This window comes from Glossina fuscipes, unplaced genomic scaffold, assembly GCF_014805625.2.
Source record: "Glossina fuscipes isolate IAEA_lab_2018 unplaced genomic scaffold, Yale_Gfus_2 112, whole genome shotgun sequence".
NCBI lineage: Eukaryota > Metazoa > Arthropoda > Insecta > Diptera > Glossinidae > Glossina > Glossina fuscipes.
The window spans coordinates 2,109,883-2,129,902 of record NW_023998455.1 but is presented as its reverse complement, the minus strand read 5'-3'; the positions used below and the strand labels follow the sequence as shown (position 1 = coordinate 2,129,902).

Here is a 20,020-nt window from a genome sequence, read left to right as displayed (position 1 = left end):
ACATGATTGTGTTAAGGGATGAGGTAGATGTCTTTGCTAACTAAATGTGAATTTATCTTCACACTCTTTCCCAAATATCTTATTAAGACATTTTTATAACCTACACTTCTTTTGATAAAAGGGTACATTAAGCTTGTGCGGATGTATGTAATCTGAAGAAATTGAGATAGATTAGTATCTTTTTATTATATACCGATCGATATAAAACGTGATTCAGTACAAGCTTGTCTATCCGTCCGTCTATCCTATTTTCTTGAGTTATTTAAAACTAAAGACCGGAATTTTTGAGATATTTTGATTAATTTCCGTGCACTGACGTCTTTTGACACAAAGACGTGCCCCCATTAAAAATTAATTGGTTCAGACCACTCCGTTTTATTTTTGAAAAAGTCCTTTGATGAAAAAAATTTTGATATTTCCATAAATTTCTCGAGAAAAATCGTTAAGTAATAGTGATTCGGCAATCACGTAAAAAACTTGAATCGAATGACCCAACTTTTTCAACCTCCTGTTATATAATGTTTTAGAAACTCTTCTCACGTAGGGGCTCCAATGAAAAGTAAGCCTTGATATTGTAAAAGACTAGACGAAGTGATGTAAAGCACGTCGCTGGCCTATACATCTTGTTGTTTACACCGATATAGACAGCACTCAGAAAAACTTGAGATACGATGCACATTTTATTAACGTTGTCTGACTGTCCATCCATGTTGCTTTCTTTAATCTACAGATCGTAATTTTTGCAAGGATGAGTACTTTTGGAAGTGCTTCAAATCGGTGCAACTTTTCAACCCCTTCCGATATAAAATTTTATCTTGAAAAATCGCTTTATAAATAATTATGTAAAGCGATATAGTAGAATAGGGTATTTAATGAAAGATTTTTACCGAATCTTAATAACGTTCACTTATAGTAAGTGATTGATGGGAAGAAAATTGTCCGGAGCTAATTGCATAAATTTTACTAAGACGGACGGCCTTTACATTTTATAAAAAATTGTGCTAATTAAAAAAAAGAAAACCGATAGATAAGATTAACGGATAAGAGAGCAAGCAAATGCATCTTTTTTAATTACCTAAATATATTAATTAAATGGAAAAATTTTAATTACTTACCGCACCACAGTCGGCGGCCGGTGAATTTTCTACAATATCGTAGATAACATGTGGCGGGCCGGTTGTGCCCAGCAAAGAAAAACCAAAACCGGAATGTTCGCTGCGTCTTAAAACCACTTTTAATTCTTCGGTTGTCATTATTTTTCTTTACTTTGTTTATATATATTTTTTTCTAAATTATTATAATTTTATTATTACAATTTTTTTTTCCTTCAAACCTTTTTTTTTTTTTTTTTTTTTTTGCTTTTAATATTTATAATTATTATTTTTCCTATTTTTTTTGTTTTTTTTTTTTTTTTTGTTTTTTAAATGTTATAATTTGGTGTTGTTGTTTATTATTATAATTACTACTATTCTTGTGGTTGTATATATATACATATATATATATATATTTATATATGTTTTACTAACACTGTAGATGAATGAATTTGAGAAAAAAAAAAAAAAAAGCAAACATAAATCGTAATTTTATTTACATATGTGAAGCAAAAAGCGAGTGAATATCATAAGAAGTAAGAGCGAATATCTCTTCTTGCGTGTATGCGTGTGTATGTGTAGTGTGTTTATATTTTCTACGTAAAACTTACAGAAAAATCAAATCACGGCGTTTTTTTCTTTTTTTTTTCTTTCAATTTTTATTTTATGATGGTTACGGACACACACGAATATAACGCATTAGTAATAAAGAAACGAAAGAAAAAAAAAACCAACAATAACAAGAACAACTGCAATGACACCACCATACACACACCGCACGCACATATGACGATATTGATGATGACAGCTGACAGCTTTTCTTTTCAAAACTCTTTTGACTTCTTCCTCAAGGAGTTGATGGGTAAAGAGAAAAAACAAAAACAAAATACAAATAAATACAAAAAAAAAAAGAAAAGAGAATAAGGGAGAGATATGAGAGAATTTTTTATGAAAAGAAGAGAAGTTCGTTTTTGCTTTTCGTGTATAGTTTAATTTATTCACTTTTTTTAACACTTTGCATTAACATTTTATTTTATTTCATTTTATGTGCACTTAATTGGATTGCATTTCGCTTTTTTATTTTTATTATTTTATTCTTATTTAATATTAATTAATATTTAGCAAACTTTTCTTCTTATTTCCTTTTTTTTTTCTCACTCTATTCCTTCTCTCTTCTTCCCTTGATTTATGCTTAGTTGCATATGAAATGCTTGACTGAATTTTTTAGTTTTTTGGGCTTGGTCTCTCGTACAATCATTGCATATAGTTGCAGTATAGTTACACTCATGACTTTTATTCTATGCATTGGTAGTAGTAATAAAAGTAGTAGTGCTGAAGTATATAAAACAGTTGTAAGATATTATGCCGACAAGGGACAACCAACGACGAACGACTGCGTCAACAATGAATGGATCGACCGCACATATATAAAAAAAAAAAAAAATAAAAAATAAAAACAACAATAATGACAATAACGCAAACACAAAACAATAACAACATATGTAATTTTCAACAATTGCAAAAGCAACAACAAAAGTAGAAGCAATCATTTTTGTTCATCATCAATAATTTTTGTCATCATCGGCAACTAATTAAGTTTTTCACTACTTTTGTAACGCACAGAACTACTATACAATAAATTTATTCCTTTAACAACATAAAACTCGTTGACGATTTAAGTTTGTTTTCCGCGTATATAAAAAAAAAGAAAAGAAGATGACTTGTGCATCACCGGTGAACGGAAGGAAATTATTTTTTAAAGATATTTCAGTTTTTCACTTCGAAAGGCCAAAATACAAGTAAGAAACTTATATACTGCCTTGTCCGAATCTTTTATGCCTACCAAGAATGGAAAGGAACTAAATTTTCTTACTCTATCCGGGTGCGGTTAATCCTGCCTTTTTTTCAGAATAAAAGTGGGAATTTATATGTGTGAGTATGGGCTTGGACCCGAAAAATAAAGAGGTTTACAATTTTTGTTGCATAATGACGTGTGGGCGTGTCCTTCGTCCGCTTTAAGTCATTTTCAAATTCTTTCACAAATTTGTAAGTTATACGATTCATTTTTGCGGACGAGAGAATGTTTTCCTCAAAGATGGCCCGATGAACGGTCGAACAGATGCCTACGCTTAGGTACATCCCAATTTGGAAACTGGCCAAGAATTTTTATACTTTATGGGGTTTTTCAAGCTTGCTTCAGCGTGAAAAAAAGTCAATTTTCATAACCCATAATAATGGGTGGGCGTGGTCTACACTTCCCATCTTTGTACAGCTACTACGGCATAATTCACAGAATATGCGAACAAATTTTTGTAGATTTATTTGCTGCAGTTTATGAGTAATGGTCGACAAACCAAGTTTTTGTTCCTATTGAAAAAGAGAAGTGTTCTTAATTTAAGTGACACTGTAGGTGTGTCGTTCGATCAATTTGGCCCATTTTCAATAACGACCTGCGCACAAAAATATTCAATGTTTCTGCCAAATTTGAAGTCGATTGCTTCTTTCTTGCCGTCAGGGGAATGCTTACAACAGACCTTAGGTAGATGGACGGACGGACATGCTTAAGTTGATTTAAGCTGATGCCAAAATGATGATCAAAAATATAATATAAATACATTATGAGATTTCTAAAGTTTTCTCCTAGGAGTTGCAAATGTTTTGAGAAAATGAATGTTCACCTCAGCCTTCGGGGATGGATTTAAAATGAGAAAAATTAGTGAAGACGAGGAGGGATGGGAGCCGATCGAATTGCGAGATTCCATTGTAGAAGTTTTGATTGTTTATTTATCAGCCGCTGTTGATGTCAAGTAAATCGATGCTTAGCAGAGAGATTGTACATAAAAGAATGCAGAGAACTGACAAGATAGGAACACGGGCTCTGAAAATAGGGATTATTACTTAAACCAAAAACCAAAGATTTCACTGAAATTTATAATTTCACCTTGATATTATAAGATAGTTCTGAATCGAAATATTTGGAAGAAGAAAATCACCCCCTTTTTTTTGCTAAACGACTTTGTCAGTCTTTAAATTTAAAAGCTTAACTTGGGAAACTTGGGATAATAAAAAGAAAAGTTGACGCAAAATTTCTTTAAGACCTTTAGTTTAATATCGTAATATTCGAAATAAGAAATGCAAAGCCTGCTGAACATTTATCGATAAATCGATTGTGCTATCCATGATGACCAAGACTACTTAATGAAACGTCTGCATAGTTAACACTCAGACAGACTTATATAAAATCGCGAAAATTACTACGTTGTCTTCCTCAATCTTTCCCCATTCAATATATATATATATATATATGTTCAAGCTTTAGAGTCCGAATGTTTCTATATAATTGTGATAAAAATTTTCTTTTATTATATTATTATATAAAACAATGCTTTGGATGCCTGATTACTTATAACTAATAAATGAAATTTCTAATCTTTATGTTTTCATTCATTTTAACTATATCTGGGTTATGATCACAATGCATGCAATTTTTCCAAAACATCACACAGGTAGGCATTAAAAAATTCGGCTCAAATTTTTTTCTTCTTTGACTTCAATTAATTTTTCTCTCTTTACGGACAACAATATAGTATGAAAATGTATGAAAATAACTACTTTTTCTAACGAGCACTTTTCCCTCTCTCTCTCTCTCTCTCTCATCAGAGAGTGTCTATGCCTCCATCCCTCTTTTCAATATTGCAATTTTTTTATTTTGATTAAAAACGTAAGCTTAGGGTTGCGAAATTTTCATTGTTTACATAAAGTCCATTTACGTTGTAAGTTGAGTTTATCACTCGAAACAAGATTAGATGGAGTTCTCTTCTTTTTTTTTTTTAAAAAGTTTACTTCCATTTGAAAGCTTGTGTTGAGTAAACGATTGTCAAAGCGAATAAAAGAAGGCTTATGGTAAGAAGGATAAATGTTTCAGAAAATCATTTCGAGTTTTTTAATAAGGTTAAAGGCCAGATTTGCTACACAATATTACAAGATGATATCAATCAGACCCTTCAGAAGACGGCTTGTAACTTAATCTAAACGAATTTGTTGCTTAAAATCTTAATATTTCTTGTATTTTCTATAAAAAAAGACTAAAAAATGCGCAAATTTTCTGTGACAGTGTATGTTTTCATAAGTTCCTCGCCATTTGTCCTCAACATTTGCGAAAAACTTAATTTTTTTTATAAATATCTTTAACAAAAATAAAAGTCCGCCTACAATTTAATAATTTCACAATCCCAGGGATTTGCGATGCTTTTTTGTGAGATTACCTGGACTCAATAAGAGAGGCTTATATATGTCCACGTATAAAGGTGCACGAAAAATATTGAAGGAAAAAAATTGTTTTTTTTTTGCTATTTAAAAAAATGGACTGTCAGCTGAGATTTCAGTTCGTGATTTTCGATTACAATCAATAAATTACGTTAAATTAAACTTTATGTGCAATGATCATTCGAAGTAGAGAAAACCCTTGCTATGGTAAATCAGAAATCGTATCTCCCATCTACGCTATGGGATATAAAATTCGTCTAGATGTTCTAATAAAAGTTGTCTTTTACACTATTGCAAAATTATGCACACAAAAGTTCATAACGCCACGGCCGTACTTGCTTACAAGAAGGTTCAAAAACCGAAAGTAGCCTTATACTCCGATAATGATCAGTAATGATTTTGATAACAACTTTGAAGAATTTTTAATCTTATTAACAACATAAACTCCCGACAACCTTCGACAATGTCAGATAATTGTTGACATCGATTTTTAAATAATAAAAAAGATAAAATTGCTTAAAGTAAAAATGTTACTGTAAAAATTCCAAAAACAATTGTGCTATAAATTGTAGATTAGTGTAATTAAGATTTACACTTTTTGTATATTTTATGTAAGTGGAATTAACAAATTTTTGCAACTCTCGAAAGCTTTTCATGTCAAGTGCTGATTTACCTAAGATTTCATTTAAGAAAATTGAAAAAAGAAAATCTCAAATTTCCTAAATCTAGTTATTGTTATTGATTGATATTGTTGCTGTTATTTTACTATTGTTGGTTTTACATCTGGCTGATTAAATAAAACCATTAAAGACGTTGAGCAAATACAATCATCCATAAACATTATAAGTATTCTCCTTCTCTCTCTCTTCCTCTAGACTTAATAGTTCCTTAGATTCTTTTTTTTTACTTCTCATTCCTTCCTTATTCCAGCGTCACCACTTTTTTGAGCAAAAAGCACTTGTTTTTTTCAATTTCACTTTAACAAAAGTTCCAATTACTTTTTGTGTAATAATATTTAAAACGAGAAGTCGAAAGAATATTTTAATGAATTTTATAAATTTTTATTTGAAATATATCACACTAAACTTATCCTTGGCTTATTACCTTTTCAGGTAATTGCTATGCTTATTTCACTCTATTTTACTTCGTTTACCGACGTCTCCACCTCTTTTTTTTCACATATTAATACGGCTTTCTTTAGACGAGTTTTTTTTTTACCATTACATTATTTATGAGTGAATTTTTAAATCAGAAACATTAAATAATGTCTTAAGCTTTAAAAAGCTACGTGCACTTTATTTAAACTTTTATATTTAATGAATAATATTGTGTTTTTTTTTATTATTGCCTAATTAAATTATTAAAAATAACAAGAAGATTTTCTTCAACAACCGACCGCAACACTTCGTTCGTTTTCGAAACGCCACACTCTTTAACATGTTCACAGACGGTTAACTAATACGAATAATCAGTATTCATTTGTTATGACATTGCCAGACATATTAAACGCGTGTGTATTATGACATAATACGATATTTTAAAATTTTACAATTTTATGTTATAGAACTTTATAATAAACCCTAAATATTCTTATAATTAAATAACTTTTCCTTAAATAATTGTTATAAAAAAAATACTTTGAAATGTGAACAAATATAAAATATCTTATGTGGCAGTACCAATATTTTAATTGACATTCTTTTATGTGTTTCTTATATTCGAAAAGAGTTGGCAACTCTTTCTTTATAAAAGCAATTAATAAATGTCGGTAAAAGACAAAACTCATAACAATTTGTGTCAGTCTAGGTCAAAAGTAAATGCTGTTTTATACTTAAATCAATTTTTAATTAGCTAAGATTTTTCTTCTCCTTTCACTTTAAAAAATTTTTATATAAAATTTTCTAAATTATCAACGTGGTGCTATGGCTGGTTTGATAAAAACTACTTTGCCAAATTATTTATCTGGTTTACCTATTCCTGACACCTTTACTGGATGGTTTAAATTGTCATGTAAGTGCAAAATAAAAATTTTATGATATATGATGAAAGCAAGAATAGAAAACTTGTCTTATTTTATAAAAATATACGTATACACGTATACCATATATATATATATATATAGATATATATATATATATATCTACTACTACTATATATATATATATATATATCTACTTTTTTTCAATATCACATGCTTTTTTAAATGAATTTTGGTTTTAATGAAATTATTTTATTCATCCATTTTTTAAAAGATATTATGCAATCTATTTGATTTCTATCGAACTTTGTTTTCTCATATAAATGAGTTGCTGCCGATGTTTATGTGTATATGAATAAGCATGAAAATTGTTTGCTTGTTAATGGGATGATTTGTTTTAATAACCTTAATATGGAATTATGTGTTTAGTCACTTTTTGAATGTACTTTTTATTTATCCTTTACTTGAATTAAATTTCATCTTTATATTTGAGTGTACATATAATACAAGATTTTTAACTTTCTGTCAATTTATGCAAGATTAAAAGACATCCTTCTTTTTTTTCCTAAATGTAGTCTCCAAAAGTACATTTCAATATTAATAAAAGCAGTTTATTCTGCAATTATCAAGGTAAAATATGATCAGAACAAGTTATTGTACGAGCGCAGCGCTGCTGTTAGCTACTAAAGACTTTTCTTAATGGGCTTAGCAATTATTTTTAAATAATCTGAAGGTTTTCTTCGTATAATTCCATATTTGAGGACCTTCAAAGCAAACCAGCCTTTTTTTTCTTTCCTCAAATGATGGTAATAAGTCAATAATCACCTTCGTTGGACACAACCGAGTTCCTTAAAAAATTTGCAAAAGTGTTTTAAAGCATGAACTGGCGCAAAAAAGGACGAAATAAAATGAGGAAAAGCTTTTATTTTTTTTCGAAAAGAAAATGCAATTGAAAATAGCCAAAGTTCGGTATAGAAGATTTTATAAATTATTCACAAACATCTCCTTTTTCTTTGCAGTTACTGATTGGCTGTCGCTGGTGCCTCCCGCAGCTGTCGCAGCCGGTTTGGGTTATACCTTTTATTTGGCTTATTGTCCTGAGGCTAGAAAAGGTTGCACTCCTCCAGGACGTTGCAATCAATCGGTACGTAAATCTGAGGCTAAAGTTGTCGACACGATTGACGTCGAAGATATAGCCGAAAAGGCGGCATTTTGTCGCTGTTGGAAATCAAAAAATGTAAGCGAATTTTGATTTAAAAACAATTATCTATATTTATTTATATATTTCTCCCAAGTGGCCCTATTGTGACGGCAGCCATGGCGAACATAATAAGAAAACTGGTGATAACGTTGGTCCTGTTGTAATTAAAAGACGCTCCTAAATCAATTGATCAACGTCAGTACAGGTTTTTTTAAAGCTTTTAAAAAGCATTTTCTTTTTTAAACAGAATTCACATTTGTTTGGAATTTAACCGGTTAATAGCTTCTAGTTTGCTATCTAAGTATAAAGTCATATAAATCGTGTTCGTAACAATAATTTGTTTTCTTTGTGTCTAATTTATCCATAAATATTGTTCTGCAGTTTTGGCAAATAAACAAAAAAAATTGATCGATAATAATCCACCGAAGTTATTTGCAATTCGTTGTTTATAGTATTTCTCGGCTTATTTTTAAATCAATCCTCCCTCCCCCTTCTTTAAGAAAAAGGCGAAAGGTATAAAGAAGAAGACATCTTTTTTAAACTCGTTATACAAAAACTTGGTTTTTATATTTAATTTTTTTTTTTTGTATGTATAAAAAAAGAGAAAAAGACAGTCTACAAACCATATAGTTTTTTTTAGAAGAAAAGAACAAGCACGTATGCTTATGGCGTAAGGGAAATGAAAAAATGTCTGTCGATTCCCATGTTAAATAATTTATTTGAAAATTTTGCCTTGATTAAATTTACGACCATCCTTATCAGTGCCGGTCCAAGAGAAATATTGTTCAACTAATTTCTTGGTCTCTTCCGACTTTGGATCCAATTTCTTCCAATCATAAACTTCGTAGTCCACTTGCCAGTCAGGTGAAAGAGTAAAAGCTAAATCTTGACCACGCCATACCCATATTCCGGAGATAGTGCTATCATTGTCGCCACCGAATAAGCACACTGAGGCAAAAGCCTGTTTACGCATCTTATCAAGCCGCTGGAACATGCCAGAAATAAGATTGCAAGACATAAATGTTTTGGTCAATTCTTCGTTGTATTTGTATTCTCCAAACCAAATGGAGCAGTTCTCCGAATCGAATTTGTCCCAAAAATAGGGTATAGAAACTTTCTCGTCTTCATTGGAGTAAATTTTTTTAAAATCATCAAAATTAAATTTTCCCTTAGGTAGGGATTCAAAAGGATCTTTTGATTTAGGTTCGCTCGCTAAAGCTTCTTCAGTCGCATCCATTTCCTCAATTTCTTCGTGCTCTACTTCTTTAACAGGTTTTTTTTTCTCCTCTTTGGGTTTCTTTTCTTGCTTTTGTTGTTTCGCATCACCGCCAGCCTGCCCGGTTTTGGCTAGGAATTCGGCATATTTTTTGGGATCGAAAACTAAAGCATGCTCACAAACTTTAAAAGTCTTAAGTACGGCTTTGAACTGAGGCTGATTCAGCAAAGTCATAAACCAACGATTGGTATTTTCGTAAGGCCTTCGGGCGCTGGGCTCCATTACATATTGATATACATGCAGCAAACTGCAGAATACGACAATATCAGCCAAAGTAATACGTTCACCCACCAAATAAGTGCAGTTTAAGAGTTTCTCGTTCAGCAAAGCTAAAACCTCCTCAACATCTTGTCTGGCAGTGCTACCTCGTTTTTGAGGCATAATTCCTAGTAAAGGAAATACCAAGGCACAAGAGGCTGGGACAATTTCATTGTCGGCAAACGACATCCATTGATGCACCTGAGCTTGGGCAAAAGGGCACTTGCCACCACGCAATTCTTCATTTGCTACAAAATAAGCGATGGCATTTGATTCGCTCAGGTATTGGCCATTCGGTGTTTCAAAAGCCGGCACCTTAAAACATATAAAAAAAAAAAAAAGTCAATCCTAACCTCATATTTTCAATGATGACGTTTACAACACGCCTTGAACGTCTGAAACACAAGATATACAAAATACTTCTGCATTCTTACCTTGCCGCTAGGAAACTTTTTGAGGAATTCTGGCGTTTTATTGGTCTCACCAAATTTAAAATTTCCAGCCAATTTTACACTAGCTCCAGAGTATTGGGCTGCAATCAGAGCCTTAAAAGCACGGAAGTTGTCGGGATATGTGTAAAGAGTCTACAATAAGAGTATGGAATAAAACCGTTTAGCTCATAATTATTTTAAAAATGAAGATTTCATTGATAAGGCTTTAATTCGGATGTTGAAGATTTTTACGGATAAAAATTTGCAAGCTCTTACTTACTCCTGTCGCCATTTTCGCTTAACGCCGGAGAAAAGACGTACGGAAAGAAACTTTACCAATAAGATTTCAAACTGACAACGCTGCCACAGATTAATTAAATTTTTAGAATTGCCACCCGAATAGGAAATAATGAATTGCAGTATTAATAAACAATGTCACCCTTTTCGCTAAAAAGGTGTAGCTGCGCTTTTTTTTTAAGGCTTAAGAATAAAAGTTGAACTTAAAAAAATCAATGTAAACGATCAACAAAGCTGCGTCCGAAATAATGACCAGAACTCCGCTATACTTTCCTATTTAATTTAATAGATTTGGGACGAATTCTACTAACTATATCAGAAACAAAAACAAATAATAAATAAGTCAACATATCAAAAATCTAAATCTAACGTCTAGGTTCTATATAGTGTACAGCCAAATGCGCTGAAGACCGGTAAAATATATTTATGAGCAGCAAGAAGAAGACCGGTACAATTTGTTACTTATCATTACATCTAGCTTTTCTTAATTTTGTTGTAGTTTCTAAATAAATAAATAAACAAAATAATATAATATTGAAAGCCTTAACGAAACAAACTTTTGATTCATCGAATGCCCGAACATAATAAATATTGTTTATCAAATTATTGACTTTCTGCATCCAAAATAGAAAGCACAATGGCAACCATTAAAACTAATATACGTATCTTTTTCTTCTTCAACAATATATGGTTTACTGAATTGATTAAAAAAAAAAAATATTAGCTTGTGCGTTTTGTGCAATAAATTACTGAGGAACAATTATGTATCTTTTAATTAATCAAAATAAGAAATATAATTTAAAATAGTAGTAAAATTTATAAAGTTGGACATTTTAGAGAGCAGACATGAACAAGAAAAGAAAACATTTTTCGGAACTTTGTAGTTGAAGGTAAAAAATGAAAACCAGTTTATCTGGGAAATATCTTCGAATTCATTTTTTTAATTCAGGAATTTCAGAGAGCAGGAAGGAACATGAGAAGAAAATTTTGTTCCCTCCGTTATCTGCGGTTAAAGGTAAGTGAACACTCCTTTCTCTGTTCGTTGAAAAACAGGTTTTTAAATTTACACCTTCCGTTACCGCATCCATTTACTAAAAAAGCCAGTATTAGAACAATCAAAAAGTTCTGGACTCGGTGATCAGCTAGGTAGAAAGGTATCTACTTTGAGGAGAGCTGAACAAGAGGTCAATTCTTAAGATTGCGTAACAAACAATTAAAACACTGTGCGGCTGCAACTGAAACGATCGGGAAACCGATGTCGATGTATCGAAACCTTTCCCCAGAGACCAAGGCATGCCTTTACTTCGGGCGACTTGCAACGAACACTGGGCTGTCATATCCAAAGCTAAACAGTACCCACCCACGAATTGCATGGCACTCCCTTTGGAAACGTTTCTGCAGCGCCTCCCAATCACGCACGCCAATTCCACTTCATGAGCCACCTTACTAAAGACTTTAGGAATCTAAAACTTAACATAGTGAAGAATTTAGCGCATATTCATTGCAGAACTTACAATTATATTTTGACCTTCTTGTATTAGTGAAGTTGACGGTTTAAGGAAAAGTATTGGCTCTTCCGGGATTGGCAGTTTTCGACTTTTGATTATGTCCCTAAAATAGAAATTTGCTGAAGTATGCTCCCCAATTATATATCAACCGTTAAGCTCACTTATAATTTAATCCGGCTCCTAATATTTTTTTATTATAGGTAACAAAACTTTCCAATTTGCACTTAGAATCATCGGTAGCCATCGTCCTTCTTGCCGAATACCTTAAAACACTTTTTAATTCTGCAAGTGTTTTCACACATACAATGAAAGATCATCACGGTTTCTACTAATTCGTGAAAATTTTGCAAACCGCCATTTTTCCATACGTTCGATCATTCTGATATCGACCACCAAAGAGTATTCATACAAACGGCAGTTTTTCACATGCGTATATAACACAAAATTTAAAAAAAAGTGAGCAGCGAATCAACTGAAGTAAGTAGCAAAAAAAAAATATTTTATTTTAATAAATTATTATTATATATCTATATATTAATTTATATTATAATATTATATAAAAGAAACCACTTGTGTGCTCAGACACTGCTTCAAAGCATGTTACGTTTGGGAAAGCGTTAATGCGGAATTCGTTTTTTTTCGAATTGTTTTTTTTTTTCCTGCTAATTGCTTGAGGAACACAAAGAATCAGCAACGGTTTTTTGATTTTTTTAAAGTACATTTTTTAAAGTTAATTTCAAATTTAAGTTTATTTGCTAATGCGGTGGAAATTTATAGCTTATAACATAACGTGAAAAATAAATCTTGATGTCTTATGCATCTATGACTGAGTTATTTTCTTCTATGCTCCTCAATCAATTGTAAATTTTACACCATATCAAGCTGTACATGCAAAATTAGCTGGTATACAATGGAATAGCCTTTGTAAACGATATCAAGTAACGAAAGATTTTTTATATGCGTGCCCCGTACAAGAAAATTCCATTCAATCCAATAAGTGGATAAATTTTCCAATTAATTCTTATCAAGTTTTATGGTATGAATGCGAAATGGAAAATGATTTCAAAGAAGCGTCAATATTTAATAAAGTTTTGCTTGATAATGGCGTAGCTCTTCATGATCCAGAAACTAAACATTCCACCAGTATTGGTGGAATTTCACTTGATTTAATATTGCCTATTAACTGTAACTTTTTATCTAGTATTATATTTGCAGAAACCCGAATCTTTTAATCAAAATGAAACCGAACCAACGACTTTCGAACAATTTTATCAACACATAGCCAATTCTGAGAAATTGGATATAGGCAATCTGCACGTGTTTCTAGACGCTTATATTTCATTGCTTGAAGAGCTGAAATTAATAATAGATAATGATTCATTAAATGTAAAACAAAACAAATAATAAAAAAATTTAAATTATGTTAATATGTTCAATGAGAAAAAAATTCAAAAAATTTATAAATTGGATTTGGAACAGGTAGTATATTAAAATGTAATGAGTAGCCGCCTTTTTTTTTGTGCTTTGTTTATATTTTCAGACTCATAGAAGACAACATAGAACAGTACCTTATATATCGACTAAAGAAATGGGGTATGTTTGAATACCATCTATATGACAAAGACGCGACTACTTTGTAACATTTTAGGGAGATTGGTTAACACAGCTTTTGGGAAAGCGTTCAGGACAATAGACTTAATGTCGGCTGCCCAAAGAAATGCTAATTAAATTGCTTGAAATTCGTAGAGTAATGGCGAGTTGATAGAAGAATAATTGTTCTGGACATAGCTTATATGTGAGCAAATATTACGAAGTAACAATTTAATGTACATTTAGATTCAGCAATTTAATTAAGAAAAAGCTATTTCTGATATTGCTGATATAATTTCTCCTTTGCCCGAAAAGCCTTCGGCAAGCCAAAAGTATGGTTTTCAACTTTCGTAATCCCCAGTCATAGTATCGTTGGTTTGTTAATATCTTAGCGCACATATTAAACAACTCCACGCAATGTTCGGCAATTTCGTCGACGAATTCGATTGAGAAATAACGACTTTAACGGTTTTTTCATTTATGTTCGTTATGTTTTGTAAGGAGAGGGCTGTTGCTTACTTGCTACATTCTGTGTGTATGATGTGCGTGGGTGCTGAAGAAATATCAAGTATAATATGGGTGCTCAATTTCTTTCACAACCTATGTAAAGTGGCTAATATTCACTTGTACATGCTTTCTCAGAAATCTTCTCTTCTAGTAATGCACTGGATGAAATAAATTTATTGGTTTATATGCGCAATAAGTTTATTATGTATTTTTTAGTGCTAAAAAAATGTACAACCTCATGCGTAATATGGGTGCCCAATTTTTCCTACGATTTGTGCAAATTGGTCAATATTCACTTGCACACGTTTATAAAAGTGAAATTCCGAATGCAAATTATTATCAGCATAAGACTGATAAATTTGAAAATTTCTTTCCAGAGTCTGAAGCTGATGCAGAACAAAAGAATGGAGAATAACAATCACCTTCAACTGAAAATCTTGAAAGACATAATTACAGCATACGCATATGCTTTTGGCTTTCAACATTAAACAACAAATATTACCACCAAAGAAAGTAGCAGCGGCGAAAGCGGGAAAAGCGACAGCGATAACATCGGAAGAACAGGATTAAATAACATTATCAACCACAATTAATTTTTTCCATGATACAAAAAATCTTCTTCATGCTGTTCAATTACACATATATATATATAAAAAAATGCAAGCAATCCGCGCAAAAAAGAAAAACAAATAAATAAAGGAATGAAACTAAAGAAAAAAAGGTAGCAGAAATGTGTATAAAATATATAATAAAATATCATAAATAGAAACTCTTTATATGTTTAATGCGTAGCGATACGTCCTGAAAATACCCTTCAGATGTTGGAATGATAAAAAATGATCATCTATAATAAAAGAGGTTTAGTTTACGTATATACATATATTTGTAAATAAGTGTATGTATACAAATACGAAGAAATTGAAAAAGAATTAAAATTTCTCATATCATCAATACTGTTAGTTTTGCCTGCAGCCTGTTCTTAGTAAAACGGTATTCATTCATTTGGAAAACAAAGACTAAATAAAATTTAGACGTCAGGCTTAAATATGTGAAAGGATAACAATAATAAAAAATTATATGAAAAAAAACTAAAATAGCGGTTCATCAAACTAATATAATTGTAAACAGGAGACAAATATTTAGCGATTTAAATGTGAAAAAGAATTAATTAAATTATATTACGTATTAATTTATCAAGAACTTCTGTTCAAAATTGATTTTATTTTATTCAATGGTTGTAAAAATAGAGAATCATACTCACCTAAGTCTTTTTTAATAAACAAAAAAAAAATTTCCAAATCAAGAACAGCAATTGCAATTGAAAGAAGAAGGCATCTATTACTATATATATATATCTAAAGAAACTGAAATTTGTGTACAGTATATACATAGTCGGCAAATTTAAGAGGAAGAAAAACTGGTTCAAATAAATACACCTTAACTGGTAGATGGAACTTATAATAATAGCGATAATCACGTAGCCGACTATAAATAAAGCGCTGGAAGACAAGTACTAGTAACAGGTAACCGATCGATTCCTTGCCAGATATCTCAAGCCTTAAACGTCCGAAGTGCAGTGAAGTCGGTTGAGGCTCGGTTGTATTTCTAGGTTAATTAAGTTTCAAGCGGTAAACACGATGAACTAATGCCACATTATTCGATACGTAAAAATAAGAAATTCAGTGGAAATGTAAACAATTAATAAATGATTTGAACAGTAAAAATTAAAAAATAAAGACATCAACATAAATAAAAAAAGGCAGTAAATGAAAAATAATAAGAAAAATAATACAACGGCTAATAATTTTTGTATTTCTTGGGTAATTAATGAAATGAGGGAGTAGTAGTAAGAAAAATGAGTTTAAAAGATGGAAAGGACATTTCACTGAGTCAGTTAAGCGAAATAATTCCTTAAAGATAAGGATAAATGCAAAAGATGTGTTATGTTTGGAATGCAACTTTAAAATTGATCAATAAACCGCCTTTAATACTTCTTCCACTTTTTGAACAATAACGATAAATGATATAAAAAAAGAATCTAAACAACGCAAATTAGGTAAATAGTTTTTAAATTTGAAATAAATTGTTTCTACTCCTACTTCTTCGTCTTTCTTTTTGTTTTACTAATTGGTTTACATACAAAACCGTATGACTCGTCAATTCCCACAAAGGTTGGTAAAAATTTTTCAGTATAAGTGGCGTTTACATTGTTCTCCATACGTTTAACTCTTATTCCCAGACTTGAAAAGAAAGCGAAGCTTCATTATATCAACTTCGTACATATGGGTTAAGTAGAAAAAAGTAAGAAATCGACAAAACAATTACGATACTGTTATTAGTTTGAAAACAAATAATCACCTTGAAATTGATTGAATGGAAAAAAATTTTACGATATCATCGGGAACATCTCGCTATTATTAATTGTTCCATTATTTAAAAATTATCAAAAAAATGGTCACGGTCAACTCTCTATTCCTTGTCTTAAGGAACAACAACATAAACTCTTGCTTACAAGAATACTAATGGGACTTAATTATAATTTTAAAGTTTAAATAATGAAAGTTTTTCTTAAGTCAGCCTAAAGCAACTAAGCAATATGATACGGCGTGTTACGAAGAGCTGTAGGTATAAGTTTGAAAATAGGGTAAAATCGAATTATTATTTTTTTTGAAAATAGGGTAAAATCGAATTATCATTTTTTTATAAGTATAAGTTGCGTCGTAATTTGATTTTATTTTTTAACTCCTGTTTTTATAAACTCTTACGTATGGTAACACTGTAAACATTTAGTAAAATAGCAAAGAAGAAATACTTGCGAATTTAGGTGAGGTTTTGTTATTTAAAAGGAAAAGTAATAATTTCATAAAGAAAGAATTATTAAAAACGGGTTTGAGACAATAAATACTGTATAATTAAAACAATTGTTATTTAAACAAGAAAATAAAATATGCCACCAAAGGAACGCAATATTGCTATGATGGGATATAGATCTGTGGGTATGTTATTGAAGTCTTTCAATTTGTGTCTGGTTATATGTATGTGTTGTGTGTTTTTTTTAAGGTTTTGCGTTTTATTTTTTTTATTTTCTTTTTTTTTATGAATGTCATTTCTTTTGGCTTTGGGAAAACCCCTCAACTAAATCTTTTTTTTTCTTCACTGACTTCCAGGAAAATCTTCACTAAGTATACAATTTGTGGAAGGCCAATTCGTTGATTCTTATGATCCAACAATAGAAAATAGTAAGTAACATTCCAAAAGGATGATAGACTTTGCCTTATTATTATTATATTGCTTTTATAAGGAAAAATTACTCTGTATAATATTAAGAACATTTTTGAATGGAAACATTTTTACTAGTAACTAAATCAATTTTATAAATTGCTTAATATTTAGGTCAAGGTTGATTAATTAGAAGTCATTTAGATGTTGTTAAAGTTATTGTGGGTACGGGTGTGCGAGAAGCCATAGATTCCAAATTTTTTTTATAATAGATTCACATGACACCTGAACACGAATGCAAAATTATGAGAAAAAGAACCGAAGGTAAAACTTTCTTTCGATTTGTTACAAAGTTTAGCTGATAATTTCTCGCAACAAGGCTATTTGTTGTTTTTTCATGAACAAAATGCCTTCCCCTTTTTTTTTTCTTTTGGTATAAGATGTCAAACTTACTACAAATGAAAGATACGCGAAATTGTGTTTTCGATTGACATAACCCAAATAAAGAGATCATTTAGCGCGCACTTGCTTAACTAATTCAACGTTCAAAAGAATGGAGCACTTCTTACCGAAAATTTCTTTCAATGACAAAGTTTTAGAGCTTATTGAAAGACAAAATTTGTACCTTCAAAACCATTGAATACAAAATTTGATTGAATGACTTTCTCCTGCCATACGTTTTCAATCGTGAAAATGGCGAAAAGCCAATAAACCCTGAGCGATACTGGAATATAAGCAAAAATGATTGAAAATTGAATATAAATGAGCCTTATTTCCAACAAGAGGGCTCATCGAGGTGCATAGATAGTCATTCAATTTGGCGGTAATATCTTATAAACTTGTTTATTGAATGTATTTCGTTCAAAGCGTTGGAAATTGTTTGCTTTAGTTAAGTCATTGAAGAGAAGTGAAAGGAACAGTTGATAGAAACTTCGAATTTGTACTTGTAGTCATCACATTAGTCACAATATTTTTAAAAAATTGCTTTAAATTTGATTTGGGGAAGAGAAGCGAATAAGTGAATTTCGTGAATTCCTTCATTACTATGTATAAATTTGATTCATCGCTTATTATATTTCATTCTCGTTTTCAGCATTTACGAAAGTTACTCGTGTTAATTCCCAAGATTATAGTGTAAAATTGGTGGATACTGCTGGACAAGATGAATATAGTATATTCCCTGTACAATATAGTATGGATTTTCATGGTTATGTATTGGTTTACTCAATAACCAGTCAGAAATCATTTGAAGTTATTAAAATTATTTATGAAAAACTATTGGAAGTTATTTGCAAAAAATAGTAAGCATCAAATTTCGATATCAAATTCAAAAAAATTTATATAATTATTATCGTAACCATCTAGTGTACCTGTAGTATTGGTAGGTAATAAAACTGATTTACATCAAGAACGTACTGTATCAACAGCCGAGGGGCGTAAATTAGCTGAATCATGGCGTGCTGCATTTTTAGAAACTTCGGCTAAACAAAATGAGGTTTGTCGAGGATGCTTTTCCATGGCCAATAATCAAAATTAATTATTTTTTATTATCTCTTAGTCTGTAGCTGACATTTTCCATCATTTATTAATGTTAATTGAAAATGAAAATGGGAATCCTCAGGAAAAAAGCAGTTGTATCGTTTCGTGAGCTTTTACTTAGCAAAGAATCAAAACAGTCTTTTTGACTCAAAAAACAAAAAAGAAAAAAAATAAACAGTCCTTCGAATCAGTTGAAACTGTAACAACAAACGGGATTGAAAAAAGTTTAGATTCACATCCTGGATTTATAATTTCATAAAGATTTAGTTTTCTGTAATTTTCTCAAAATAGGCTGTAGTGAAAGAAGGAAATGTAAAAGAAAATAATTCTTAAGTAGTAATTAATTGTAGTGATTTCTTGAAAAAAAAAAACACTTTTGTAAATTATATACATATAGCCCTTTTTTTTAATATTTAGTTGTAATTTCATTTCCAAATCACTATTTTAATGCGAAATTCTTTTAAAAAGATTAGTTTTTATTTTTATTTCGAGTATTCTCGGATAAAGACATACATCTCTCCCTATCTTAATTTATATAATTCCTGTGTACTGTAAACAAATTTTAAGTTTTAAAATAAAAAAAAACAAAATAAAATAAAACTGGAGTGAGGTTTTAGTAGGGAATGCAAAAAAATTCAAGAGTTTTTTTAACGAGGAATCGCATGATAATTTTTTTTTGTAAAATTTATCCCATATTTAGAAATATCGTGCCCGATTAAGAGATACACTTCGGGATTATTATCAACTATCAAGTAATAACGCATAAGCGATTTTTTCGCCTCTTTCGAGTTAATATTACGGAGAAATAACTGACATTATTGCTGTATCCAATGGTTTACAACAAATATTGCATGCAAGA

At 30.7% G+C, this 20,020-nt stretch overlaps 5 protein-coding genes across 10 annotated transcripts in view; 2 read left to right on the top strand and 3 right to left on the bottom strand.

Moving 5' to 3' along the window:
• The window catches only part of LOC119639357 (PH and SEC7 domain-containing protein), a 70,347-nt gene extending 63,558 nt beyond the window's left edge, over positions 1-6,789 (bottom strand). For 5 of the 6 annotated variants that reach the window (XM_038036671.1, XM_038036669.1, XM_038036672.1 and 2 more), the window contains exon 1: positions 1,116-1,325. In XM_038036671.1, coding sequence (XP_037892599.1) covers positions 1,116-1,253 — 138 coding nt within the window. In that variant the 5' untranslated portion in view covers positions 1,254-1,325. Of the gene's footprint in view, positions 1-1,115; positions 1,326-6,461 lie in introns of those variants that run through there. The other variant, XM_038036667.1, reaches the window with a different exon arrangement.
• A 326-nt stretch (positions 6,790-7,115) lies between these two features.
• On the top strand, positions 7,116-8,954 carry LOC119639508 (CDGSH iron-sulfur domain-containing protein 2 homolog). Its single transcript, XM_038036929.1, has 3 exons — positions 7,116-7,367; positions 8,355-8,572; positions 8,631-8,954. The coding sequence occupies exons 1-3, from the start codon at positions 7,280-7,282 to the stop codon at positions 8,715-8,717; spliced, it is 393 nt and encodes a 130-aa protein (XP_037892857.1). The 5' UTR covers positions 7,116-7,279; the 3' UTR covers positions 8,718-8,954.
• A 210-nt stretch (positions 8,955-9,164) lies between these two features.
• LOC119639507 (elongation factor 1-gamma) lies at positions 9,165-10,886 on the bottom strand. Its single transcript, XM_038036928.1, has 3 exons — positions 10,782-10,886; positions 10,505-10,654; positions 9,165-10,385 (listed from the first exon to the last, which is right to left on the bottom strand). The coding sequence occupies exons 1-3, from the start codon at positions 10,791-10,793 to the stop codon at positions 9,252-9,254; spliced, it is 1,296 nt and encodes a 431-aa protein (XP_037892856.1). The 5' UTR covers positions 10,794-10,886; the 3' UTR covers positions 9,165-9,251.
• A 612-nt stretch (positions 10,887-11,498) lies between these two features.
• LOC119639242 (acylpyruvase FAHD1, mitochondrial) lies at positions 11,499-12,664 on the bottom strand. The gene is made up of 3 exons (XM_038036526.1): positions 12,659-12,664; positions 12,313-12,435; positions 11,499-12,261 (listed from the first exon to the last, which is right to left on the bottom strand). Exons 1-3 carry the CDS (start codon positions 12,662-12,664, stop codon positions 11,941-11,943), a joined length of 450 nt encoding a protein of 149 aa, XP_037892454.1. The 3' UTR covers positions 11,499-11,940.
• A 4,548-nt stretch (positions 12,665-17,212) lies between these two features.
• On the top strand, positions 17,213-19,731 carry LOC119639134 (GTP-binding protein Rheb homolog). Its single transcript, XM_038036361.1, has 5 exons — positions 17,213-17,399; positions 17,571-17,642; positions 18,716-18,923; positions 18,988-19,117; positions 19,181-19,731. The coding sequence occupies exons 1-5, from the start codon at positions 17,351-17,353 to the stop codon at positions 19,268-19,270; spliced, it is 549 nt and encodes a 182-aa protein (XP_037892289.1). The 5' UTR covers positions 17,213-17,350; the 3' UTR covers positions 19,271-19,731.
• The last annotated feature ends 289 nt before the right edge of the window (positions 19,732-20,020 follow it).

Coding starts and splice junctions, on each gene's coding strand:
- LOC119639508 (XM_038036929.1), top strand. CDS start 7,280: ATGGCTGGTTTGATAAAAACTACTTTGCCAAATTATTTATCTGGTTTA. Junction 7,368..8,354: donor TGGATGGTTTAAATTGTCAT/GTAAGTGCAAAA, acceptor TTTTCTTTGCAG/TTACTGATTGGCTGTCGCTG. Junction 8,573..8,630: donor GCTGTTGGAAATCAAAAAAT/GTAAGCGAATTT, acceptor ATTTCTCCCAAG/TGGCCCTATTGTGACGGCAG.
- LOC119639507 (XM_038036928.1), bottom strand. Junction 10,386..10,504: donor AAAAGTTTCCTAGCGGCAAG/GTAAGAATGCAG, acceptor ATATGTTTTAAG/GTGCCGGCTTTTGAAACACC.
- LOC119639242 (XM_038036526.1), bottom strand. Junction 12,262..12,312: donor AAGAAGGTCAAAATATAATT/GTAAGTTCTGCA, acceptor GTTAAGTTTTAG/ATTCCTAAAGTCTTTAGTAA.
- LOC119639134 (XM_038036361.1), top strand. CDS start 17,351: ATGCCACCAAAGGAACGCAATATTGCTATGATGGGATATAGATCTGTG. Junction 17,400..17,570: donor GATGGGATATAGATCTGTGG/GTATGTTATTGA, acceptor ACTGACTTCCAG/GAAAATCTTCACTAAGTATA. Junction 17,643..18,715: donor TGATCCAACAATAGAAAATA/GTAAGTAACATT, acceptor TCTCGTTTTCAG/CATTTACGAAAGTTACTCGT.